This window comes from Vanellus vanellus (genome assembly GCF_965231255.1).
Source record: "Vanellus vanellus genome assembly, contig: HAP1_SCAFFOLD_34, whole genome shotgun sequence".
Taxonomy (NCBI): Eukaryota; Metazoa; Chordata; class Aves; order Charadriiformes; family Charadriidae; genus Vanellus; species Vanellus vanellus.
Window position 1 is genome coordinate 1,955,490 of NW_028128340.1, and position 26,481 is coordinate 1,981,970.

Genomic DNA, 26,481 nt, shown 5'->3' on the forward strand with positions numbered 1-26,481 from the left:
GTTCCGCAGGCTCGAATCCCTTTGCTAAAGGGGCAGAGTTCTTGCGTGCTGCCTGTTGGCCGCCGTCTGCATTAAGGTCTTGTGGGATGACAGACCCTGTGTATCAATAAGAGCTTGTTCTGTCTCTTGTCAATTCTGACAATTTGGAGAATAGAAGTCCTCCTACTCCTGCAGGCAGCTCTGCCTGCAGCGGGGACGAGCCCAGAAGGACTCCAGCAGCAAGCAGTGGCCGTTGGGGTGCCACAGCTTGGTCCCCGGAGATCTGCGCGGGTTCTGGTTTCTTAAAACACATCAGTGTGGATTGAGGAAATATTCCCATCGACTGCCGTGGGCGGAGGTGACCCCGACGCGCTGTTGCTGAGCATCAACTGAGCACCGTCTTCCTACAGTGGGCTGAAGAGTTGAGGTCCCTCCTGAGGGGGAATCTAAGTCTTGTTCTCTGAACTCCTGCAGGAGGGTCTGGAGATGTTGCAGTCTGGGGCACCTCAGCGACCTGAATCCCATCCCCTGGCTGATTATCATTACGCAGGTAAAGTGGAAGCAGAGCTTGTTGCTTCTCCAGGAATGCGAGCGGGTACTGCCGTTCCCTTTGTTCTGATTGAAAGAAGTGATTTTTAAAAACGTGCGAGCAACGGTTCATGTTCTTCGGGGCAGGGAAAATAGTTGTTTTAATCTGTTCCGGGGGTCTTTTGGCATGGGGAGTGCCTTGTCCCTGTGTTCCAGCCCACTGCTGTCCTGTACAGTGATGCCCCACGCTGCTGTACGCTCCTCCTTTTGCATGCCAGCTTCACGGCAGCTCTGCTGGCAGCCATAACTGCTCGTGCTAACGAACTCCCTGCGGCATTGGCTAATCACTTTCCACAGGAGGAGAGATGTGGATGTGTGATGAATAACTTGTGCGGATTTCAGGTAGGCTGCGAGTGGTCTAATCATTTGCACGTGGCTGTTTCTTCCCAGGCTCAGACACTTGGACGCCCCTGGAGGAGCAGTTGTTTAAAGAGGCTTTTTATGTGCATAAGAAGAATTTCCACCTGATCCAGAAGAAGGTAAAGCCGTTAGACCAAGGCGGGTCACGGGTTGTTAGTGTGGAGGGGAGTTTTAACCCAGAAAAGTCATCTTTTGAACGGCGTGTCAGAATCCTGTCCTTGGGATGCAGCTTCATGCTAAAAAGACACCGGTACGAAACATAATTTTCCTAATGTGTAATTACCAAAGAAATTGAATCTCTCCGGTACAAAATATGGGAAATATTAAAAGAATAATGACACATTCCACTGACCATCAGCGTATAACGTACAGTTCTGCCCTCCCAAGGCTTCTTTACGGCCCTTTCAGAAGAAGGGGGCTCGTTTTCGGCCTGATCTCACCTGTTCATTGTGCTGTGGGGACTGCAGACAGAGGGGGGGACAGACAAAGAGCACTGGATAGATTTGTTGTGGGTCTGTGCCTTCAGTGTTTTCCTGCAGTATTTCCCTCATCGATCGCTTCTGGTTTTTTCCTGACAGATTCAGACGAAGACCGTGGCCCAGTGTGTGGAATATTACTACACCTGGAAAAAACACGTCAGGTTTGGCGCCACCCGACCAGGACAGACAGCCAAAAGGCTCCAGCGAGGCACGGATGAGGTGGAGGCGGCTGAAGAGAAGGTAAGAGAACTGCCGGGGGTGGGTGCGAGATGCCCCATGGACGCATTGTCTCGGGCTCTGGGAAACGATCCCCTTTGCATTAAACTTGCTTCTGATTATTTTCGGGGATGTTTCATGACGTCCCAGTGCTCCGTCACAGGAACTGCCGGTGATCCGCCTCTGTGTGGGTCTTGCCAAAATGTTCCTTGCCAGGAAGCAGAAATGTGGCTCACAGAAATACATATTATTTAGGGGTTTTTTTTGATGGCAGCCACTGGGTAAGCATGTCACTTCAGTTCTCTGTAATTCTACTGTTCTGCTGAGGACAGTAGAAATAATATGGTTTTTCTTTCACCATCTGTCTTTGCACCCCATCCTCCCCGTCAAATTTCAGCATTGTTTTGGCTGTTTTAGCGTTTGGAGGAGCTCAGCGGGGCAGGCTGGGGCTGATAGAACGCGTTCCACCCAGCACACAAATAAACCCCTCACTGCCTGGGCCGTTTGGGGATGTTTCCAGCCAGTTTTTCGCTTTAGCTGTCCCCCTTGCTGAGGAGCAGGAGAAATGAGCACAAGCTGTCTGGTTTACAGGCTGGTTGCAGCCCAAAGAAGAGGCGCCGGCTTGGGCCCACCAAGAAGCAGAAGAGCAGCGAAAAGACGCCCCGTGGCACAGGCAGTCCCTCCCGCCATCCCGGGGACGCTCCGCGCGGGGTTGGAGGCGCAGGCGATGCAGCTGGGTTTCCCTGCGGGCAGTGTGGAAGGTGAGCTGCTCGCTTTTTCTTCTTGAAACTCACTGCTTTGGGCTCAAACAGATGGAAACTCTCCGAGATGGCTGGGGGGCAGCAGAACTAAGGGCAGCTGGAGGATTCCCACTGTCCCGCCACCACCTGCTGCTTTTGTTGGACTTTTAGCTGAAACCGCTGTGTTTTCCTGTGCCTTTGAATGCCTCACGGTCTCTTCCCTGAGGTGTTGGGGCACCTGTCCCGCGCCGCACATGGCCATGTGTTGTCACCACCATTTGTTTAATAGCCGCTTTTCCTCTGCGCCTGTTGGAGCAACGAACCTGTCGGGATTGTTCCTGCTCAGTTCCATCCTCCTCCCGTCTCCCCTGCACTCGGGGCTCCTCCGTCTCCCGCTGACTGCAGCCACAACGGTTTCTCTCTCTCTCTTTGAAGGCCCTTTCCTTCCATTACAGGCCTGGGGCGGTTCATCTCCTTGGGCGAGAATCCCAGCGTTTCTCCTTTGTTTGGCTGAGAAAAAGGTTCCACTGAAGTTCCTTCTTGCGGTTTGCGGCCCGAGGTCTCCCGCGCTGCAGTCGCTCGTGCCAAGCGACATTGCTCGTGCCACGCAGAGCCACTCGAGTTTCAGTCCGACCCGATTTTGATCCATCGTGATGTTAATTCTCCTATTTTAATCCCCAATGATCTGCCGTGTTTAACCAACGAGGTCCCACCCAGCCGGGGGTACCGGCAGAGACTGTGTGGCACCACGCAGCAAAACGCACAAGAAACTCACAAAATTAGAAGTAATGAAACGTCGTCTAACAAATTTTTTTTTCTTAGAAAAGGAGTTAAAAATCCCCGTTTGTTTTTTCCCTTCCAGGGTGTTTGGGACAGTCAACGGGAGGAACGCGCATGTGAAATACCATCGCCCACGGGAGGATCGGAAGGCCCTGGGGACGTCTTCAAAGGGCGGCGAAGCCGGCAGAAGCCCAGAGGGTGACCTCCTCCCGTTGGCAACTGGGCAACTGCCGGTGCAGCCCAGCAACCAGGTCCCTTTCCACCACTAAGAAAACCCCACCCACCATCTCTCGCCTCCAGCAGCGCCTGAGCTCTGCGGAGGGTCCACCACCACGAGGTCACCCCCGCTCCAGAAAGACCCAGAAGATAAGAACAGCAGAGAATAAGGTATTGTATTTAATAGTGTTTCCCCCTTAGGTGATAGTGACGTGTAGATTTTCGGTCTTAGTTAGGCATCTTTTAGCTCTTAGTTTTAGGCTTTAGTGTTGTTCTGATAGGAGTAAGGTTTGTTGTTCTTCTGAGAGGAGTAAGGTTTTTTTTTTATGTGTTCTCCTCAATTTATTAAATTGAGCTGTTGAACGTTCAAGTCCTGGGGCTGCTCTTGCTGGGTTTGAGCCAGAAATAATCGAAGCCGTCAAAACCCGTTCTGTGCGGTTGGTGGTGCGAAGCAAAGGAGAACCTGGGCCTGCGCCACACAGTGCTGTTCCCGGGTTGGTTTTCCCACTGGAGAGCGCAGCGGCACTGCCATGACAAAGCCGGCAGCAGGATTGGGGCGGGTGAAGGCATTGGATGTCTGCGAGGCCTCTTGGTTATTTGCCAGAGTCGGCGTTGGCCTTTCGTGCTGCGCTGTAGCGCCCATCGGTGTTTGTTTGCACAAATAACGCAGCGTTTGGCAGTGACAATGGTGGTTGGGTTAGTTCAGGGAATGACATCTAAAGAAGGGGGCTGGTCTCTGCTGGCGGTGTACCGGGAGGGAGAAAAGGTTTACTTTTTGTTGCCAGGCCACCTGATTTTCATGGCTTTGGTTTTTTGTTTGGTTTTTTTTTTTTTTTTTTGGTTTGGTTTGGTTTTTTTTTTGTGTGGCTGAATATTCCCGCCCGGTTGAAGCAAATCTGTATTTTGGTTCTGTTTTGTCTTTAAAGTATTGATCTTCAGGTCTGGGCCATGGTAAACTTCTTTCCCCGAAGCGCCCGCTTTGCAGAGCGGGTACGAACATTCTCCTTTTGTTTCCCATCACTTGTATTTATAAAAAAACTACCCTAAAAGTCAGAAGAGGCATCGGCGTGTTCACACCTCTTCCCTAAGCCTGCTCCTCACTGCCGGTGCTGCCCAAGCGATGCCAAAAAGGCGGGAGTTTGGGAAAAATACCCGGCACCCTATCTAACTGTGGTGTCCAAAACCCCGCGGGTCGATTTAACCCCCCACTGACCCAAGGAAGGGCTCCACGTGCCAGTTCCTGTTCCAAGTCTTGTTGCTGTTTCACATTGATTCTAAAAAATCAGAATGTGGATGCAAGAACAGAATTTGGACCAGATTCTCCGGCACCAGGACAGTGCACCGATGCTCCAGGGCGCTTTCCCCAGCAGCGAAGGCCTGGTCTGGCAGGAGGGCGGTGGCGGGGATGGCGAGGTACTGCCGGCTCAGCCGCCCCACGGCCAGGAAGCGATGCTCGTTCTTCTTCCACCAGCTGGTGCTGTGCTTGCAGAGGGGCTCCAGGATGTAGTCTTCCAGTTGCTGGTGGATCTCGGGCATGCTCTCCATCGGGTCCTACCCCAGAAGGATGTCGTAGCTACTCTGAGACGGGGCGCTGGCGCATGGGTCCTTGCGAGCAGGCAGCTGGCTGCCGGCATCTGCGCCCGTGGCTTTGGAATCTGAGTTTGGCACCCCAAACTGGGTGGCAGATGGGGACTGGTGGTTGCAAACCCACAACAGCGTGGTTCTCGCTGGCTGGTGCAACTCGCTTCTCAGGCTGGGGCTGAGAAACTGCATCTCCTTGAAGCGCGGGTCCAAAACAGAGGCGATAACTGCTGGGCTTTCGAGCACTTTCTCGAATGCAGTTCCCTTCAGTTTGGAAGACGGCAGAACACGGAGAATGGCATTACACGCGATCTCCTCCTTGGTGTATTGATTGGACAGGGAATCAGTCAAAAGAGAAAATAAGAAAAATTAATTTGTTTTCTACTTGGATGGCAGAAATCTACAAGAGGCAATAGAAGTCGGATGGTTGAACAAAATCTTGCATGGCTTTGAGTTTGCCCTGAGCTGACAGCTGCAAAGCCTATTGTGAAACCTACTCATTTTTGTGATCGTAGTGATTTTTGTTTGTGTTTTGTTTGGATGTCTTAAGAGTATCATTATCAAGCAATTATCTCCCCCCCAGCCCCGCCATGCCCACCAGCAGCAACGGGCCGATGGGATCCTCAGCTGTCAGGTGGGGGGCAGCGGCACCAGGGCAGGGAGGGCGATGCCTGGTACCCCCGGGCGGGCCATGCCGACGGTGTGGCTGGAGAATGCTCCATGGCTGCTCACTGCGGCATTTCTCATGGCTGGGGGGAAACACGTTGGGAGCAGGGGGTGGGGGTGAATGGGGGAGGCAAAGCATCTGCAAGGGGCTGTGAGGGCCATGGAAAGGGGAGTGAAGGGCATCTGCAAGGTTGGAGGGGGTAAGGAGGGTGGTAGGTGTCTAAAATAGGGTGCTGGGGGTGTGCAAGGAGGGGGGACAGCAGGCCGCTGAAAGGGGGTGTAAGGCATCAGCAAGGCATCTGCAAGGCAGAGGGGTGGGGGCTCAAAGGGGGAGGCGAGGGGTACCCAAGTTGGGTGCGGGAGGGATGTGAGGAGGGGAGGGAGGCACCTGGGCAATGCCTGTTGGGGGTCTCCCCACCAGACCCCCCCTCCTCCGCATCTCGATGTGACCCCCTGGTGATGCTGTGGCCCTTCAGAGCAGGGGGACAAAGGCCACTGTCCCCACAGAGCCCCATGCCACCCGGTCACCTCAGCTATTGTCCCACCGGGCGCTTGCACGGATGCGCCCGGTGTTGGGGTGCAGGCAGGAGGTGGCTGGGTGGTCCCCCCCTCTTTCTGCATCTCCTTGGCCCGGGGGAGGGCCTGTCCGCCCCCCCGCTGCACCCATGGGACCCAGCTGCAGGAGGTGCTCTCGGGGGCAAACGAGAGGTGGGGAATTAATTAATCTGCCCTGAAATTACAGCTCACGGGAAAGACTGAGAGGAATTTGCGTCTCTGCCAGCAAGGGAAGACGGTCACGTCCTGGTGATGCTCAGCTGTGACCTGCGTGTGTCCCCCCCTCACAGCCCCACTTTGGGGCTCTGGAGATGTGTCCTCTCCCGGGTCCAGTCCCCGTCACAGCCCAAATCCTGGCTCAGGAGCCGGAGGGGTCCCTGCAGGGGATGGTGCTGACCCCCACGATAGCAAAGGAGGGAGCCACAGGACCGGTGGCTTCATCTGGGTAGGATGGAGATGGAGAGGGGCGAGGAGGGGGGTCTCCTGCTCCACCACTAGAGCAGCTCCCCCAGTTTGGCCCCTCATCCCCTTATAACACTGGGATCAGTGTTATTAATTACACTTTGCGCGAGATTAATTACATCAATCCTCCCTCCTGCTGCTGGTGGCCAGTCCAGCTTGCGAGTGACGGAATGAGGGGGCCGAGGTGGGAAGTTTGCGTGCTCGTGCGATGCTTTTGGCCTCCCCTGGCACCGGGAGGACTCAAAGCCGGACCTGAACCTCTGCTTTGTGCTTTTCCTCATCCTCAATTACACCAAAGCTTCCCCAGGGAAAGATTTTTCTTTCTAACTGGAGGAGTTGCACTGAGACAGGTAAACTGAGGCAGGACAGTCAAAAGTCCCTCTCTCTCCTGCTGGGACAAAAAAAACCCTGCAGCAAAATAATAATTTGGAGAAGTTTTCTTGAGAGGGAACAACACTCTCTGCTCCGAAAGTCAAAAGTGAGCTTGCCATCCCCTTTCCCAGCCCAGTTTCGATGATTTAATGTTTTCCAGGCGCCTGGCAGCAGCGGAGAAGGACAAAGAGGGAAGGCGAAGTGTCTGCAAGTGCTGGTACCCATCCTGGGATGGGATAATTCGCTTTCTGGAGGCATCTCTCCATCCTGCTCCATCCCATCCCAAGCCCACGCGTCCACAGATCCCATAGACTTATTAAATCCTTAAATCCTCCAGCGATTTCCTCAATGAAATAACCTTTCTGAGTCCATTTGGGTGTCTTAATCGGGAAAAAGAGGGTTTTGAGTGGCACCGTTTCCTTCGGTGGCATCTCTGTGCGAGGTTTGCCGCGATTTCTGCTGCAACAACTGGGGAAGGGCGATGGGATTCTCGGAGTGTCTTGCCACGGACCCACTTGGCTTCTTTCTCCTGTATTTGCGCCTGAAGCTTTAATACTAAATAATAAAAAAGCAGCAGAGATCTGAGCTTGGATCCCGATGGGATTTTAACGGATTAGACCTCGTTGTCACCCTCCTTCGCTGTGTTCTTTTACATCCCATGTCACCTTTCAGGGCGAGCCGGGGCCGTTAACCTTTGTGCTGAGCAGCGCCGGGGAGGAAGTTCATGACAGCAAATGAATCTGTAGGCTGGAAATGAGGGATTAGCTCCGCTCGGAACATAAAGTAGGGCTGGAGATAGCTGGCGGAAGCGAGGAGAGTAAAACATGGGGCTTCCCTGGACATTTCCGTACGGCGTAGGACTTGGTCTGGCTAACGAGGGTTTATGGAAGCCGCGAAGGGACGGAGGCTGTGCCGAAGGGAGACCTCCCTGAAACACCCTGATTTGATGCAGGAAATGTTGATGAAAATCAGGGCTGCCCCATAACGGGCATTTCCCCAATGGTTTGTGCCTCACGTGGTCTTTTGGCAGTTTGGGCTTTCAAATACACCCAAACACTGTGTAACACCTTTTGCCCTGCCGAGATGCAGCGTTTCCACCCCTTTTCTCTATTCTGGATAGTTTTTCCTCAAAACAGAGCAGGTTTCTCCCCATCCGCTAAGTTTTCCAAGCGGGATCAGTATTGGGGTGTATAGCTTTAAATAACTGCCGGGGTCACCCTGAACATTCCGATCCCAGCAACGGTCGCTGTTTATGTGCTGGAGATGGTGCAGACTGGGAGTCACTGGTCTGCAGTCGGAGGGTTTGGTCCTCTGATTGATCTGGAGGCTCATTATCCCCCAAAACCGGTGACCGACTTGAGGATGAAGCAGGAGGAGCGTCCCAAAATGACACTTCTGGAAGAGTTACAGGTGGGAGGGCTGTGCCGAGGAGCTGCGCATCCCCCAAAAAGGGGGGGGAGACTTCCCAAAATCCCAGTGGCATGTCGCCAGAGCAGGGAAGGATGCGGGGGGGACGATGCTTTGTGCCCTGCCGGGGGCAGGTTTAGCATCGTGGGTGGGAGCACGGAGCCAAAATGGTTTCTGAGAGAGAAGCAGACATTCCCCATGTTGCTCGGGGGGAATTTGGGGAGCTGTGATGCCCAAATCGCTCCGTTTATTCCCACTCTGACACCCCTGTAACACACTCAAGCTCGCTGTTGTATTTAAATTGCGATTTTATTTCAAGTGTGATTGTATCTAAGTTGCGATTTAATTTAAATAGTGATTTAATTCAAATTGGGGGGTTATTTCGGTGGCAATTTTACTTAAATTGCGATTTAATTCAAATTGGTGTTTTACTTAAGTAACGATTTTACTAAAATTGCCATTTAAAGCGATTTGATTAAGCCCCTTTTGTCCCGTGCCTTTTCTGAGGATGGGGTTTGGGTTTTTGAGTTTTTTTTCCGGTAAATCTGGAGGGGAGCAGACACATTGCTAAGAAGGGACGGAGGGTGGCAGAGGTCGGCGTGGGAGAGAGGACAGGAAAGCCACAGGCGTGTCATAATCTGTCTGCCGGGTGACGCGGGCGAGTGCCCGGAGCTGGTGGGGAGGTCGCAGCAAGTCGGCTTTGAAATTAGTACTCGGGGGCCAGAAAAAACTCATTCCCAGATGGGAACGTTTGTTCCTTTTGCTCGTTAAATTGGCTGGTGAGCGGGAGGTGTGAGCTTCCCGAGTGTCGCTGCTGCGCGGCGGCAGGTGATGCCATTCAGTCGAAGCAGGGATTTGGGGGATAAAAAGCAGATCTCTGGTGTTTTGCTCTTCTCTAAAGAGAAGGGTTTCCTGGAGGCCCTTTCAAAGCTGCAGTTGCGACTCGAGTGTGAGACGTGGTTGGGTTTTTATTTCTTTGAGCGTGGTGATCCTGGTGATGCCCTTCCCCAGCCCAGGGACAAGGGGAGAAGAGAACTCCTGTAGTTCTCCTTCAGCTTTTAAGGCACAGATGCTCTTTGTGCAGCGCTGGCAGTGGTATTTCAGCCAAGGAGGGCATTAGCTGTTAGCCTTTGGCTTTTCTTTTGAGGAGAAAAACGCAGTTTTGTGTGGAAAGCAGGCTTGCAGCAAGAGAAGCCCGAGCCTGGTTGGGCTGAAGTCGAAGCTTCACCCTTGCAGGTTCTTGAGGGCCTTTGGAGGTTGATGGTGGCCATGTCCTGTAGCCAAGTGCCATCTAGTGAGTCCTGCAGGTGTCACGTTTGGAGAATGAAACTGGCTGTGCTCAAAAGTGTGGGGTTGGGTTCCCCCACCCCACCCCCAGTTTGGAAATCCCTATTTTAGTTTTTTGAAAGGAACCACAAGAACGAAGCAGGAGGTTTGGTTTTGGTTTGAAACACTCAACTGTCTCCCCTTTTAGTAAATCCTTCCAGACTCACGGTGTATACAATACAGGTGACGTTACAGGTGGTTTTATTTGGGTATGGGAATAAAAACCTCCTCCAAGTCCGTGTTTTTAGGGCTGTGCCTGGAGGAGGAGACACACAGAGGTGTGATGCTCGTGGGCTCGCGTGGCCGCAGGGATGGGTGATGGCTGGGAGGACATAAGGGAGCTCTCCTCACCTGGTCCCAACTTGTACCTTCTTCTCCTCGCTAAACAGAGACATGACGAGGAGGCGGTGATTGACCAGGGAAGAACGAGCACCGCTGTCACTATTCACTATGAGAAGGAGGAGCTGGAAGGTGAGTCGGGAGAGGTGCCACCAGCCCCACGCGTTTTCCCGTCGCGCAAAGTCCCTGCCGCGTCCTGTGCTCAGCGTATGCATCACCTGCCATGAAACGTGGCGTGCTTCTAAATAAACAAGCACAGTTATTTTTACATTTTTTTTAATGTTGTGGCTTTTAGACAGAGGGGAAAAAGCCCCCGCAGCATCTGTGGTGTGAGTGTTGGCCATGGAGCTGGGTAGTTCCCAGCTTGTTTTCTCAGAGGCTGCTCTTGGCTTGGAGAGGTCAGGAGAATAATTTGATGGCTGCAGACACAGGGCTGTGATTTTCTTTTTTTTTGTTCCAGACTTCATTATCACGGGACTGATTGGATCTCCTCTTGTCGCCTTGTGCCAACAAAGATTTTAAAAATAATTACCTTCTGTCGCTGCTTAATGAGCAGGTCTGAGTGTTGTCCAGCCAAAGCTGGGATTTGAGACGAGGGTTGATACTTTCAGGGCATTTTTAGGTGACCCGGAGCCATCGCTTGTTGTTGCTCTGTTGTTGCAAAGTTAGAGTAAAACAGGCTTGGAAAAAGGGAGGGGTCTCTGACATTCAGGGATGCAGTGAAACTAAAATGAAGAGAAGTTGGTGTTTCCTCCTGGGATGGATACGCTGGTTTAATCGTGGCAGCGGCGTCAACCGTCTCCGCAATATTGAGAGTGATGAGAACGCTGCTTTTTTTGCAGGCCACCGCACCCTGTCCGTGGGCATGCGGATGCCGCTGGTGAGGCAAAGCCACCGGTGCCACCGGCACCACCGACCCCACCGCCAGAAGCATTGGAAGAAGGAACAGGAGAAGGACTGTGCCCCGATGGAGCAGGGCTACCACTGTAAGTCCCGCCGCAGCGTTCACGAGCCTCCTCGGGGCTGCGTGGGTGCCGGGGTCCTCTGCAAGCCGGTCTGTGTGGCTGATTTGTGTGGTTTGCTGTTCTTCTGAGGGAAAGTGGCATTATTTGGGAGGCAGTTGAAGGCATAATGGATTGAGGCTGGTCTTCCTTGGAGGGATCCTGCCATTAAAAATGGAAACGTGGGGAAGGAAAGTGGCCCGTCCTTATGCAGAGGTGCAATAGATGCTTCTCCTTCTCCATGGCTCTGTGCAAGCCCGGCCAGACCCGGGGGAGAGGGGCTAGCCCAATATTTAGGGCTGAACTGGTGCCAATCGATGGCCACTTTGCGTGTGAGCGTGACGGGCTGAATGCAGGTGTGGTAACGGGATTTATCTTCTGCCCCCAGACACCCCATCCCAGCGGGTGCAGTTCATCCTCAGCACCGAGGAGAACGAGCAGCACGTTCCCCACCACTTGTTCACTGAGCTGGATGAGATCTTCCTGAAGGCGGGTGAAGATGCCGAGTGGAAGGAAACGGCAAGGTAAATCCCTGCCGCCAGCTGCGGTGGCGGCCGTGGGCTCTGCCTTCCGCTCTCCGGGACGCGAAGCTTTTGCAGCTGCAGGTGCTGATGCGCGGAGCCTTCTCCTCTTGCCGCCCCGTAGCTGCACCAAAGGGGTTGCAGAGCTGAGGCTGTTTTCTTGCAACGGGTCTGATCGTGCCCAATGTCTGCAGGTGGCTGAAGTTTGAGGAGGACGTGGAAGATGGCGGCGAGCGCTGGAGCAAGCCCTACGTGGCCACGCTGTCCTTGCACAGCCTCTTCGAGCTGCGGAGCTGCATCATGAACGGGACGGTGCTGCTGGATGTTTGTGCCAACAGCATCGAAGAGATCGCAGGTACTGAGCACGCTGCGACCCGCCGGGAACGGCCGAGCTCAATTTGCCGCGGTGCCCTTCACTCCCGTATCAAACCCTGCCCCAATGGCACATCCTTTTCCAGAACCTCCACTGTGTTTTTAAATCGTGGGTTGCTTTTTGGATGTAGACTGGGTGTACAACAGTCACATCAGCTTTTTCTCCCAGTATGGGAGCCTTTTGAAAGCAATTTGTGGGGTCAGAGAGGCGATTAGAGAATATTCTCCGGCCAGAAAGGAGTGTCAGGGCTTGGCAGGCTGCTCTCAGGAACACGGAGTCTGCGTAAGAGCTGAACCTCCTTAAATAAACTACTTACTACAAGCTGTTTCCTCCCGTTCTTTGTTTTGTTTTTTTCCTATTGCCTTAACATCCAGGATTTAAGAGCTTTAAAGGCAGAGTTTATCTGGCAGGTGACCAAGCAGCATATTTCTGTGGGGAAGATAATTGAAGTTAATTGAAAAAGCAGCTTTGGAGAAATTATCTTTGACTGGCAGGTCTCCATTCAGCCCTTGCAAGAGCTGGAGAAGTCGGAGCCGTTCTTAGCACGTTTCTCCCCGGGCTTGCCAAATTGCAGTCGATGGGCAAAGGAAACTCTGGGAAAGTCTGTGCTAGAGATTGCTTATAATTTGTTGAAATGTGTCGAGTCTAGAGAGTCTGTCTAGAAACGCCAGATCGGGCAAAAAAATGTCATTATCTAGGATGGGGAATAATTATCTGAGCGGAGTGATGAATAAGCACTTTGATGATGGCTTTTAGCAAAAGAGAATTCTTCCTTTTGCTGCAAAGGCTGAACTGCGTTAAAACGTCTTGCTAAGCAAGGCTGAGCCCGCGTTAGGGTATCCTGCGTGGCGCAGCCTTCGCCGGGGGCTTGAGGGGTCGGGGCTTGGGGACTTTCTGCTCTGACGGCTTCGTTTCCTGTTGCCATCTCCAGATATGATCCTGGGCCAGCAAGAGCAGTCCGCGGGGTTTGATGAGTGCACGCGGGAGAAAGTTCGAGAAGTGCTTTTGAAGAAACATCACCATCAGAACGAGAAGAAAAGAAACAACCTTCTCCCCATCGTCTGCTCATTTGCTGACATGAGCAAGAAGCAGTTAGACGTGCATCCCCTCGACAAGCCAGGTGAGGGTTCCTGCAGGGTTTGGTACCCGGTGAGGGTTTCTGCCAGGCTTTGGCACCAGGTGAAGGTTTCTGCAGGGCTTTGGCCCCATTAGACTTCTCCCGGCAAAGGAGAAGTGTCCCGATTGCTCCTTGCCTGTCTTTCTCAGTGTCTTTCTTTCTCCTCCCAACCCAAACACTCACTCCTCATCCATCTCCCACCACTGCAGAAGCTAAAAATGGGGTGAACCATGACACCAATGCGATGGATCTAAGCAAGGTGAGACACTCATAGCTTTCTTACACCTTTAGGGCCAGATTTGCTCTTGCAAACTTGGCTGCAGAGTGTTCTGCAGAGTGCTGTGGGCTTTGCTTTTGGGGTAATGGCTGAAAATCCCTTGTCGTGCCCAGGCGGAGCTGCGCTTCATGAAGAAAATTCCCACCGGGGCTGAAGCGTGCAACGTGCTCGTAGGAGAGCTGGATTTCCTTCGCCAGCCCATCGTGGCATTTGTCCGCCTGAGCCCAGCTGTCCTCCTCTCGGGCATGACGGAAGTTCCCATCCCAACGAGGTCTGAATGAGAAGCGCAAAGTTTGTATTTAAAAAAAAACACCACAACAAACCACCAAATTGCACGCATCAGTTGGGCGTCCCAGGGGAACACGGCCAGTGGGAGCAAGCACGTTTCTCCCACCCACATCTCTGTGCTTTCATTTCTCCCTTCCCTGCTGGAGCTTTTAAACCCATTGGCCAATTTTAATGAAAGTTGGCCCCAAACTCAAATTTGCATTTGGTTTTGATGCGTTTCAAATTCATCACCGGAGTCGGTGAGCCTACACGTCCCCCCTGGAGCCACGCTCTGGGGTGGGAGCTCCCAGGGATTTCCTTGGGTGCCCTTTGAGTGAGGCCATGTTCTTCTCTCTCATTTTGGTTTTCTTGCCTAGGTTCCTGTTTGTTTTGCTTGGACCAGGAGGAAAAGCCCATCAGTACCACGAGATCGGCAGGTCCATGGCTACTATCATGACGGATGAGGTGTGACGAGATAAGAGATATCTCCGGGTCATTTTTTTGGGCTTTCTTCACCTCTTCCTGTCTCTGTAGTAGTGAGGAAGAGGGTTTGTTGTCCCTGTTAGCTGCCTGCAGGAGGCTAAAATCCCACCTGGGCTGCAGCCCGCGCCTCATCCTTCTCCCCAGGGTCCCCAGCACGCTGTCCCCAGTGGTGGCATTGCCAGGGCCAGTGAAACTTCTCCTCTTGAAGCAGAAGGCTGTGGTGTGCCATGGGGGACGGGAGCCTGGTGGAGATGGTTACAAATACTGTGATGCACAGATTTTTGCTTTGGGGGGAATATTTCCTGCCACTTCCAACAGGCGATTTGGGGGAAATGACCTTGCATTTAGCCAAGAGCTTATTGCACTGGTTAGGACATCCGAGATGGGTCATGCTCTCACCAGGTTGTCTCCTACGGCAGGTTTTCCACGACGTTGCCTATAAAGCCAAGAACCGGGCTGACCTGGTGGCTGGCATCGATGAGTTTCTGGATCAGGTCATGGTTTTGCCGCCAGGAGAGTGGGATCCCTCCATACGAATTGAGCCCCCGAAAAACGTCCCTTCGCAGGTGGGTGCTGCGGCAGAAGGAGGCACGAGGGGGATGGGCAGGAGGGCAGCACGGCTGGGGGTGCTGCTCAGGGGCCCAAATTCATAGGTCACGTACCCAGCCCAAAAAGCAAAACAAGCCAGTGGCTGCAAAGACATATCTTTATCTTATTTCCATTTTAACAGGAAAAAAGGAAGGTGCCAGAAGCTCTCGATGACAGCGCTTCTCACAGCAAGCCGGAGAAGCACAGCGGTCCTGAACTGGAGCGGACAGGAAGGTGTGAACTGAAATAGTTTGGTGGGGTGTTTTTCTGTTTGCCCCTAAAATCTGAGCGCACACCTCCCTTCTAGCAGAGTTTTGGGGTTAACTGGGTCAGTGAAGGGGCTCCAGGTTCCCAGCTTGGTCCCCTGGGCTGGGCGGGTGGGAGATTTGGGCAGCTGGGCTGAGCCGCAGCATGGTTGCACACAGGTTTTCTTGCTTTGGGGTGGAAGCAGATGTGTAAGTACCTCCAGGTAGAGCTCTGCTGCTTCTCAAAGTGAGGGACTGTTGCAATAAGAGGGGACGGGCTCTCAGGTTTGGTCTCCTTTTCTTTTTGTTGGAGGGTTTTTTCATATGCCTCAGTTTCTACTGGGGCTAAAATGGGAGAAGGAGACTTCTTTTTAGCAACGGAAGTTACTCTGTGCTTGCGATTGTCCTTCCTCAGCCAAGAAAACTTAACGCTGTCTTCCACGAAAATGGTTTGGTTTTTTTTTTTCCTTCCTCCAGGCTCTTTGGAGGTTTGATCCGGGATGTGAAGCGAAAAGCCCCCTGGTTCTGGAGTGACTTTCGGGATGGTCTGAGCCTGCAGTGTCTGGCGTCCTTCCTCTTCCTCTACTGTGCCTGCATGTCCCCCATCATCACCTTCGGGGGACTGCTGGGGGAGGCGACCAACGGCCACATAGTGAGCACCTCTCTCTGTTGGGTGGCACGGGGGAGGACAAAACTCATGCAAAAGTCCTTGCTGCAGTGAATTTGCACTTGTTTTTTTCCCCCTAATGATTTAATTACTCGCTGCTGCCTCTCTTCCCCGGACAGAGTGCCATGGAGTCGCTGCTGGGTGCATCCATGACCGGCGTGGTGTATTCCCTCTTTGCTGGCCAACCTCTCACCATCCTCGGCAGCACCGGCCCCGTCCTCGTGTTCGAGAAGATCCTCTACAAATTCTGCAAGTAAGGCTGGCTGCTGCGGCCAGGTGCTGCGAGCGCCTTTGGAAGAAGGCAGGGATGGAGAAAAGATGTTTTTCTTAGTGGTAGTTGGTGGATTTAAGTTGTCTTCTGTGTCACAGACATCACGCGCTGCTGCTTTAGTATGTGACGGTGCAGGAGCCCTCGGTCTCTGAAGGATGGATGGGTGGTTCGGGGTTTTTAGGGTTAAAGTGAAAGAGCAGGAGGAGAAACCACAAGGATGTGGATGCCCGAGCTGGGCTGCACAGGGAAGATGAGACAAATGACTCTGGTTTGGGAATGAGGGAAGATTTGCTTTCCTCTCAGTACAAACTCGGGCACTTTTTTGCATGTTTTTTGCTGGAAGTGGAAATATATTTTACCCACATATCCAAACAGTTGTCTGGTCCAATGTTTTGATGATTTTTGAGAAAGCAGGAGCTTTTCACGCGAAATGGATATTTTCCATGACAGTCTTTTTGTTGTGGCAACTGTGATGGGAGATTAACCCCCTTATTGCAATTAAATTTATTATGAAGCCCCAACTTGCTGGCAGCAGGTAACTGGGTGCAAACCCAGCCGGTTTCGCTGTTAGGGCATCGGGGTGATGTGGGAGAACACCACCTTCCACAACAGGGACCTGACATCAATTAGCCTCTGAGGCATTAACACAAGGTCATTGTTAAATAAGGATTAATTAGCCTCTCCTGCTGCGGGCCCACACCCTGTGCCGCAGCCCCGAGGCTGTCTGTAGTAGGACCGGAAACTGCATTTACCATCCGCAGCCTTGACACGCTCCTGAATTGCTGCCGACTTTCCCCGAAGGAAGGCACGGCTCGGAGCCTCTTGCTGCCCTCTCCACCCTGCGTTCTCTTTTGCTTTCCCAGGGACTACGCGCTCTCTTATCTCTCTCTCCGGGCATGCATTGGTCTGTGGACCGCCTTCTTCTGCATAGTGCTGGTGGCCACTGACGCTAGCTCTTTGGTGTGCTACATCACCCGCTTCACCGAAGAAGCCTTTGCCTCCCTCATCTGCATCATCTTCATCTATGAGGCTCTGGAGAAGCTGAGTCACCTGCGAGTGACCTACCCTGTGCACACACACAGCAAGCTGGACTTCCTCACCATCTCCTAGTGGGTTTCTTCCTCCTAAAACGCCACTGCCCCTTGGCAGGAGCTCAGGGCTGCACCTCCATCGCCTTCCCCTCACCCCTGTCTTGGCTTCTCTCCTCCCAGCTGTAAGTGTGAGGCACCGACCCATCCCAGCAACGGAACCCTGCAGTTCTGGGAGAGCAACAAGATCAATGTGTCTGGCATCACCTGGGAGAACCTCACGGTGACTGTAAGTGCCCCGAGTCACTGCTTCCTCGTGTCGCGGCCGCGGGGTCCAGGGGCACTGGCCTGGTGCAAAGCTCAGAGCCCTTCAGGTGATGATGGGCTTCCAACTGTGCCAGTGGTGCTCTGAAAAGTCATTACTTCAGTCTAAGGTGTGGGTTTAACCCCCTTGGGCCTGGGAAGGAGAGTCCACCTCATCCCCGACATGGTGGGCAATAACTGTTATCCTCAGGACAGCGGTTCTGTCTGGGAGCAAGGTTCAGTGGGTGCTTTGGTTATTGGAGAAGTTGGAGGACTTCAGTTCATGCTTGAAGGCCATAATTAGCTTCCTTAATTGGTTCCTAGTAACTCCAGGCCTTGCTTTCTTACTCAGCGCTGTCTGAAGGTACGTGCATAAACTTGCATGTCTGAGCAGCCCCTTGGGCCATTGTTGCTGGAATCAGAGCTCAGGCACAGGGTGGGACGCTCTTATGGACATCTTCACCCCCCTTGTCCGTGTCCTGTGAGCCCGCCCCTGGGAAGGGACAATTTGTCTCTTCTCCTTTCCAGCCACTGTTGTCTTAGCCCTCCTTCCCCGTCCCCAAGAGTTTCCAGTGTTTCCTTCCCCTCTGGTGTCTTCTTCAGCCACGGTTACCTGCTGTTCAAGCAGAGGATGTGCCATGGGTCTGTGGTACAGTGTCCCATCACATCTCCTCTCTCCGCTGTCTGTGTAGTTCCATGTGTCACTTATTCAGCTGCTGTTGATCGTTAAATATAAATCTCCGCTGGCAGCAGCAGTCCCGAGGTCACAGATCTTGGAGCAAGATCCTCCAAACTCCCTAGTTATCCGAGGTTTCCTTGCCGCATGTGCACTACCTTTGTGTCCTGATGCTCTGTTTCCCCAGGAATGTCGGTATTTGCATGGAGAGTTTCGTGGACCTGCCTGTGGACACGATGGCCCCTACACGCCCGATGTCCTCTTCTGGTGCTGCATCCTCTTCTTCTCCACCTTTGTCCTGTCGGGCTTATTGAAGAAGTTTAAAACCAGCCGCTACTTCCCGACCAGAGTAGGTAGAAGACGGTGGCCAGCAGCAGCCTCCACACTCATTTCCCAAAATGGCTTTCCCGGAGCACTAAGCAGTGTTTGCCACCGCTTGGTCAAACTGGGAAATATTGGACCTTGAAGGCCAAACTTGGATGTCCCTCACTCATTTCCAGGAGTGCAAAACGATCGTAGCGTTTCCCACCTGCCCCGCGACCTGCCCCGGAGCGTTTTTTTGCCCAGGCAGTGGGAAATCGGGTCTTCCAAAGCTGGTTGTTTGTTGTTTTTTTGTTTGTGTTTTTTTTTCACCTTGTGTGCCCAAGGGGAAAGTTGATTCAAATGAGGAGCTGCCATAGAAAAAGACACAAAAGACACTGTTTCTTCCTTTTGAGGAGCAAATGATGCCTCAGTGCCTTATTCCCATTGTAGCTGTGAGTGCAGCTGTAGAGGCAGACGTCTGTTTCCTTATTTTTTAATATTTATTGGCTTTTTTTTTAAGGTTTGAATTTAAACCACCCTTTTCCACCTAATTAAACTTATTTTATTGCCTGACACCAGATCTCGCAGGTACAAACACAGCAACAGCATCTAACCGAGGGATTTGGCTGCATCTTCTCAGAGTGGTGGGAATGTGTTTACCAGCCTTAATGCTGTTGATGTCTTTAACTTTTCCATCTCACGGTATGGCCCCGTTTGTGCTGTCCCTTTCAGCTCTGCTTTCTTGCCCCAGGTACGGTCTGCAGTAAGTGACTTTGGTGTCTTCCTCACCATTGTCGTCATGGTGCTCGTTGACTTCCTGGTTGGGATCCCATCGCCGAAGCTCCACGTCCCCCACATGTTCAAGGTAATGTGGTGTTTTGGTGTGGAGCTGCTTTCAGCCCTTGGGGATGCCACAAGGTGATGCTGGGACAGGACAGGGCTGAGTCTGGAGATGCTGGTGGTGTTACCATCTCCTCTTCCACCTCCGAGTGCATTGTTTCCTTCTGGAAAGAGGAAGCCAGCCCCAAAACTTGATACCTACAGAAGTATGTATAGGTGCTTGCGACAAGGACGCTGGCACTGCTGAACCCCGTAGGAGAGGGTGACATGAAGGCAGGGCCAGGAGATGAGGCGGCACAGCGATGGAGAGGAAAATCAAAGCCAGTGAAGTGGCTGGGCTGGGAGTTGATCCTGATGTGTGTTTTGGCTTTGTTGCAGCCTACCAGAGACGACCGCGGGTGGTTGGTCAACCCCATAGGGCCCAACCCTTGGTGGACGGTGTTGGCCGCGCCCATCCCAGCTCTGCTCTGCACCATCTTGATATTCATGGACCAGCAGATCACGGCTGTCATTGTCAACAGGAAAGAGCACAAGCTGAAGGTAAGGGGCTGCAAGAGCTGACCCCATTCCCACCCCACTCTGGGCTGCAGGTGTGGGGAGAAGCTCCTATGCCAAGTGCTTTGTGAAGGCGTTGGTTTGGGACAATGTCAGGCTGTGTGGCAGGATGCTCTGCTGGATTAGTGATGTCACAGGGAGCAAACGAGGGCAGTTCAGATGAGCAATCTTTTGGAGGAACAAATTAATTTTCAAGCACTATAGAAGCGTGTTTTTGTTTCAAAACGCCAGCAGGAGCTGGGGGAACGAACTGTTTTGACGTACTGCCAGGGATAACTCGGGGTCACGCCTTGCTTGCCAGTGGTAGAACTTTCTTTATGAATGAAAATAGTCTATTTTGTTTGGTTTTTTTTTTGAGAAGTAGCTATTGCACAAACCTCCCAAATCCACTTGGTCTGAACTCCTGCCAGATTTTCACGCAAGGTGCTTGCGCAGACCGGATCCATCCTTATTTTTGCCAATTCTTCTCTTAAATTTTCAAGAGGGTGACTTGCGCCCAAGTAGGGTTTGAGTCTGAGTCGCGACGTTGTCCTCGCTCTTGTGCTGTGAGATGCTCTGTTCCTTGTTTTGCTGCCCACAGAAAGGATGCGGGTACCACCTGGACCTTTTCATGGTGGCCGTGATGCTCGGGGTGTGCTCCGTGATGGGGCTGCCCTGGTTTGTGGCTGCGACTGTCCTGTCCATCACCCACGTGAATAGCCTCAAAGTGGAGTCTGGCTGCTCAGCTCCAGGAGAACAACCCAAGTTTCTGGGGATACGAGAGCAGAGAGTCACCGGCTTGATGATCTTTGTGCTCATGGGCTGCTCTGTCTTCTTCACTTCGGTGTTAAAGGTAAGAGGAAAATGCAAAACGCCCAACAAGCGTGAACTTTTTGGAGGTTATACAAAAAACATCCCCTCCATCCAGGCCTGAGTAGGTGTGGAGCAGAGGAGGAGGCGATCCCAAACCTTGAGGCTTGGCCCACGGTGGGAAGCAGCCTCAGTTATACTTTCCAGCCCTTCACACCCCAGTTTGGTGTCCTCGAGGCAAGCGAGCAGGACAACTGCTTTAATTCCCAGGTGTCTCTCAGGCCCACCTGTGTTTATGGGTTCCGATGAAGTGGATTCAGACCAGTACACTGCTCTCTTTCAAGCAGGCAGCACCTTATGGGATGCAATTTGCTCCCCCAAATGCCTCCCAACAGCCTTTCCCAGTAGCTAAACACACCAAAATCATCCCCGTGGGCTTCCTTGTGTGTTCCTCCCTGTTACGGTTTGAGAGACCCATAACAATTTGTTGTCATTTAGACAATCATTCTATCACCCGATGACCCCTCCCCACCTGGGAAAGGGAAATTGGGAAAAACAAGAAAACCCGAGAGCTGAAGTATAAACAGATTTAATAGAATAAGATTAGATAATTAACATTAACAGCACTAAAGAACTGATATTGATCCCGACACCAATACAGAATATGCAAAGATTATACTCAGCCAATTCTATCAGTAGGAAGCTGTGCACTCCCAGCAGTGGACAGCAAATGTCGGACACTGCGAGTGCTACGGCTTCAGGAGGAAGGGAAGGCCTCAGGGCTCCGGCACCAGGGCATGAAGTTCTCAGGATGGCAGCCATCAAGGGAGAGAGAGAACTTCGCAGCAAACTTTCTAATTTATAATGAGTGTGATGTTGATGGTATGAAATAATCCTGTTGGCCAGCTTGGGTCAAGTGCCCGGGTCTCGCTCCTCCTCATCCCTGCACCTGGCTAGCTCGAAAACACTGAGACCTTGAGACCCACACACCACAGCTGGCTGTAAAGTAAATATTTTCACAAATTCAGACACTGGAGTCTTCTAAAAAAGCGAAGATTTTCCCAAGCATTAGAAGAGAAATTAGTCCTGTGTCTCTCAAACCAGGACACTCCCACAAAGTCACCTCAGCTCTAGGCTAAAAGGAGGCACTTCGCTTTTGGGTGTTGCCGCAAGAATGTGTAGAAATGTTCTTCTGCCGTCACAGAACGTGGTGTACAGTAGCATGGGTGAAATGGTCTATTTTCCTCCAACCTTTCAGGAAAATAGGATTATTCTAATGAAACGTAACTCAGAAGCTCAGCCTAAAGCAGAGCATTCACTCACTCACTCGCACGCACAAAACCTCTACAGGTTAAGAGGTGACACATCTCCAACCCTGTGGAAACTGGAAAGTTTTAGGCAATTTTAGGCAGTGCCTCTAGAAGAAAGCACTAATACTGAAAAAGCAATTAAAAAATAAATTATTGCATTCTTTTTTTTTTTAATTTCCCAGTTTATACCCATGCCTGTGCTTTACGGTGTCTTTCTCTACATGGGCGTGTCATCGCTCAGAGGGATTCAGGTACGGACTCTTACAGCGTGCAGCTCCCTGCTGTGTCATCTCCAGAGAAGCAGGAAAAAAGCAGTGGGGTGGGAGAAAACCTCCCCAAAAGCAGGCAGTGAAAGTATTTTGTATAAGGAAAAGATTGGTGGGGGCACAGGAGGTACGTAGGGTGGGAGGACCAGGCAAGTTCAGCGCACTCTGCGTCACGGTTTGGGACAGGGCAGTGTTTGGTGTGGTGAAAATGGGGGAATTCAGTGCAAAGCGAAGGCGATTTCTACTGCCGGTGGGAATCCTCGCTGGGGGATTCAGTGGGCTGAGAAATGCCAAATAACAAACAGAAGAATAGAATATATTAAAAATATATTTTTATAGAAGAACAGGGAGGGGGGGTGAGATGATCTGAGGAGGACCTGGGGGTGCGGACTGATGAGAAGCTCACCGTGAGCCGGCAATGCACGATCGCAGCCCAGAAGGCCGACCGCATCCTGGGCTGCATCAGCAGTGTGGCCGGCAGGGCGAGGGGGGATTGTGCCCTCTGCTGTGCTCTGCTCTGGGGAGACCCCCTGCAGTGCTGCCTCCAGCTCGGGGGGCTGCAGCACAGGAGAGACATGGACCTGGTGGAGCGGGGCCAGAGGAGGCCCCGGAGATGCTGGGAGGGCTGGAGCCCCTCTGCTGGGAGGACAGGCTGGGAGAGTTGGGGGTGTTCAGCCTGGAGAAGAGAAGGCTCCGGGGAGTCCAGTGCCTAAAGGGGCTCCAGGAGAGTTGGGGAGGGACTCTGGATGAGGGAGGGGAGCGATGGGACGAGGGTGTATGGTTTGACACTGACAGAGGGCAGATTGAGATGAGATATCAGGGAGAAATTTTTCACTCTGAGGGTGGTGAGGCACCAGCGCAGGTTGCCCTGAGAATCTGTGGCTGCCCCATCCCTGGAGGTGTTCAAGGCCAGGTTGGACGGGGCTTGGAGCAACCTGGGCTGGTGGGAGGTGTCCCTGCCCAGGGCAGGGGGTGGGACTGGCTGGTCTTCGAGGTCCCTTCCAACCTAAACCCTTCTGTGATTCTATAATAGAAGGATGTGGAATAATTGCACTTTGGTGGGCAGCGCTCATGGACACACTGGTTTATAGATGGAGCAAAGGGAAAACGGGTGCTGCTCCTGGGAGGAACAAAGTGGGATCCAGGATTTCTCACTGCACGCGAGATCCTGAAAACTCCTTCCATGTCCCAACAGGGCCGGAAACTTTCCGCAGCCCCAAGGGGTAACTTTTCCGCTTTTATTTTGCAGTTCTTTGACCGCTTGAAGCTCTTTTGGATGCCGGCAAAACACCAGCCGGATTTCATCTACCTGCGGCACGTTCCCTTGCGGAAGGTGCATTTCTTCACCTTGATCCAGCTCATCTGCCTCGTCCTGCTCTGGGCCATCAAGGTGTCCCGTGCTGCCATCATCTTTCCCATGATGGTAAGAGCCGGTGCTGCTCAGCAGCGGGACGTTTGCAGCGTCGGAGTGAGACGTAGCATCATCTCAGACCTCACCCCCTCTTCCTTCTTATTTTGTGAAGGTTTTGGCTCTCGTGTTTGTCCGGAAAGTGATGGACTTCTGCTTCTCAAAGCGGGAGCTCAGCTTTTTGGATGACCTTATGCCAGAAAGCAGGAAGAAGTTGTCCGATGCCAAAAATGAAGCCAAAGAAGAAGAGGTGATGCTTGCTGGGTGCTCGGGGCTGGATGTCTCCCTCGGGCTCTGAGATTGCCTCTTTCTGTCAGAGCTTCTCTTGAAATGTTGGGGGAAGATCCGAACTCAATAGAAATAGATCCTGACAGCCTGGATCCCGCACCATAACCTTGTTTTTAAATTAGCAGTGAGCTTAACACTTGAATAGCGGTATAATTTTTAAAGGTGCCATTTATAATAAACATTATCATTATGATGGAAAGATTTGCTCATAAGGGTGGTTTTAACCCCCCCCAAAATGTTTGGAGTGAAAGGTCTTTCCCCGGCTGCGCTAACAGAAGGTCAGAAGGAGAGGGCAGCACGTGGGCTTTGCTGGGTCTTTAGTTTATCTCCACTTCGATCATAGACAGACAACTTTGATTTGTCCCTTTTTATGTCAGGAGTCCCAGGAGATGATGGAAGCTGCTGCTGCAAACTCCGTTCGGCTGCAGCTGGGCAAGACCAGCAGCGCGGATATCCCAAAGCCAAGCAGCGACAGGTAAAGCCCCACCAAGCAGCAGGACCCCCGGCAAGATTAGCCTGAAGGGGGTTGGCAGAATTTTCTCCACGTTTATCTTTGCTGAGCATCCCAGCGCCATGCACTCAGCTTGGCGGGAAGAGCAAATTTATGGGCAGGGCGGGCGGCAGAGCGCTGGCACAGGCTGCCCAGAGAGGTGGGGGAGTCTCCCACTCGGGAGCCATTCCAAACCCGCCTGGAGGTGTCCTGTGCCACTGCTGTAGGTGCCCCTGCTCTGACAGGCGTGGGACTGGGGGAGCTCCAGAGGGCCCTTCCAGCCCTGACCAGTCTGGGATTCTGTGCAGAGCCTTTGCACAGAGCTGTAGCTCTGCAGCTCTCCGGCTCGCCTTCCAAACCTCCTCATCCCGCCCAACCCGCTGTGCTTATGCGCAGCTTTGGTTCTCCTCCCCCCCGTTCCTCTTGCTGGTGCTGATGCGCTGGGTGGCGTCAGTTCCCGCAGTCACAGATTGCTGTCTCAAATATTTATTGCAGGACTGATCCTTCGGAGATTAATATCTCGGATGAGGTGTCGAAAACAACCATGTGGAAGGCTCTCACTATGAGCACAGAAACAGTCTGAATCGGGGGAGGAAAGAGGTAAAGGATCGCGTGGGAACGTGGCCGTGCTCCTTTGCAAGCGGCGGCACGTGAATACGGCTTTTTGTATTTTTTTGCCGGCAATGCCGAGCAAGCGGCGAGGGCTGCGGCACAGGAACCAGCTCCTCTCTGCCGGCGCGGTCCCACGAGCGGGGCAGCAGCCCCACTGATGACGCTCTCCCTCCTTTTCTCTCTCCTCCCTCCCCCCCGACTCCAGTTTTCATGTGTAGGAATCTTGACTTTGAAGGAGAGGCGTGAGAACGTGACTCGGGGATGTGCCCACGCAGACATGGGCAGAAACCGCTTTTATTTTGTTTTCCAGTTGGAGGATTCCCCTTTAAGCCACGGCGATGGTTTCAGCTGTCCTTGGTGTGCTTCAGGCATTCCCTCTCTCCAGAGCAGCAAACTGAGGTGCACATGACAGTCAGTGGGAGTTCGGTGGTGTTCCGCCTCGCGTGTTCGTGTGTGGGTTGTTGCCGTTTTGTAGCGGTAGAGGGACTGCTGCCGCTTCATCGTTCGGTGCTATTTTTTTAATATCTCACTCCTCCTCTTCTGTTTCTCTTTTTTTTTTTGTTCCCCCAAAATAAACTCTGAATGTTTCTGTTGTATGTGACGCATTCTCCACTTTCTTCTTCATCACGACCAGGTTCTCGGGTCTGGTTTGGGGTCCTGCCTTCAGTTCGCCCTTCTGTCTCTCCCTGGCAGGAGAGGGATGCCCTCCGTGGCGGGGCAGCGCGGAGTGCCCGAGCGGTTGGGCCGAGGCGAAGGAAAAGCATTTGCTCCCTGCGCTCCAGTTTTACATTGGAGTTTTTTTGGAATTTTTGTTTGTTTGTTTGTTTGTTTTTATTATAATTATTTTTCTTGTTTCGGCTCTGCCGTCAGCCTGGCAGCTGCAAAAGGCAGAAACGGCGCCTTCTCCTCCCCCGGCTGTTAAATTAATATAAGGCAGCGCTTCAGATCAAACCCCTCCAATCCGCCGGGTGGTGGCGGGAGCGGCCAGGCGAGACCTGGGGCTCTGTGTCCCCGGGCGGCCCCTCCGCTGTCCCTCCGCTTTCCTTCCTTTTCCCTCCCTGGCTCTCTCTCTGTGGTGTTTTTTCCTCCTCCCCTCTCCTCACAAAGCCGCGTCTCTCTCGCAGGGTGGGATGAGCCCGGAGGCAAGTGGGAAGGTGCCTTTTCCTCCTCCTTTTTCCTGCCCCTTTGCAGGAAGAAGCTGTTGAGCAGAGATGGTTCTCGTGCTCTCTTCCCATCTCGGGGGGGTCGTTGGGCTGCGGCGTGGGGCCGCGGAGCCCGGGAGGAGAGGACAACCCCGAAGAAAAGGTCCCCTTGCCGCCCTCCACCAGCAGCGGTGGGATGGGTGCAGGGACCCTCCTGCCATCGGCTTATCCCGTCCCCTGTGGGAGCCTTTTTCTGCAGCAAACTGACCCAAAGCAACAACGGCACATTGGTGCTTCTTGCTAAATGGGGAGGGGGAGAAAAACAAATCATCTATCAGTTTGCTCTGTAAGGATGGAAGCGGCGCATCCCCAAACAGGGCCAAAATCAGGCGGCTTTTACGGGATGGGGTTTTGCAAAGCGGCTGGTGCCAGTGCCCCACGGTGACGGTCGGAGGGGGAAGAAACTGGTTGAGCCCTTAAAAAGAGGAAAAGAAAAAGGCTCGGAGGAAGGGAAAGGTGCAGCACCGGGGTTTCCTTGCTGCTGTTCCTCCGGGATGCCCGTGCGTGTCCCCTCCACGCTGCCCTCCGGGCAGGA

The 26,481-nt window shown here is 52.8% G+C and overlaps 1 protein-coding gene across 1 annotated transcript in view; it reads left to right on the plus strand.

The window, feature by feature from the left end:
• Nucleotides 1-24,715, plus strand: part of LOC309684553 (electroneutral sodium bicarbonate exchanger 1-like) — a gene marked incomplete at both ends in the record, with an annotated part of 93,565 nt that extends 68,850 nt beyond the window's left edge. Inside the window, 22 exons of the mRNA XM_082500449.1 lie at nucleotides 10,909-11,052; nucleotides 11,456-11,591; nucleotides 11,783-11,943; nucleotides 12,893-13,081; nucleotides 13,228-13,337; nucleotides 13,469-13,626; nucleotides 14,000-14,087; nucleotides 14,525-14,671; nucleotides 14,836-14,927; nucleotides 15,416-15,590; nucleotides 15,725-15,858; nucleotides 16,740-16,985; nucleotides 17,088-17,193; nucleotides 18,071-18,232; nucleotides 18,938-19,051; nucleotides 19,405-19,566; nucleotides 20,162-20,413; nucleotides 21,863-21,931; nucleotides 23,196-23,369; nucleotides 23,470-23,604; nucleotides 24,020-24,117; nucleotides 24,628-24,715. Of these exons, the coding sequence (XP_082356575.1) occupies nucleotides 10,909-11,052; nucleotides 11,456-11,591; nucleotides 11,783-11,943; nucleotides 12,893-13,081; nucleotides 13,228-13,337; nucleotides 13,469-13,626; nucleotides 14,000-14,087; nucleotides 14,525-14,671; nucleotides 14,836-14,927; nucleotides 15,416-15,590; nucleotides 15,725-15,858; nucleotides 16,740-16,985; nucleotides 17,088-17,193; nucleotides 18,071-18,232; nucleotides 18,938-19,051; nucleotides 19,405-19,566; nucleotides 20,162-20,413; nucleotides 21,863-21,931; nucleotides 23,196-23,369; nucleotides 23,470-23,604; nucleotides 24,020-24,117; nucleotides 24,628-24,715 (3,140 nt within the window). The remainder of the gene's footprint in view (nucleotides 1-10,908; nucleotides 11,053-11,455; nucleotides 11,592-11,782; nucleotides 11,944-12,892; nucleotides 13,082-13,227; nucleotides 13,338-13,468; nucleotides 13,627-13,999; nucleotides 14,088-14,524; nucleotides 14,672-14,835; nucleotides 14,928-15,415; nucleotides 15,591-15,724; nucleotides 15,859-16,739; nucleotides 16,986-17,087; nucleotides 17,194-18,070; nucleotides 18,233-18,937; nucleotides 19,052-19,404; nucleotides 19,567-20,161; nucleotides 20,414-21,862; nucleotides 21,932-23,195; nucleotides 23,370-23,469; nucleotides 23,605-24,019; nucleotides 24,118-24,627) is intronic.
• Between the last annotated feature and the right edge of the window lie 1,766 nt (nucleotides 24,716-26,481).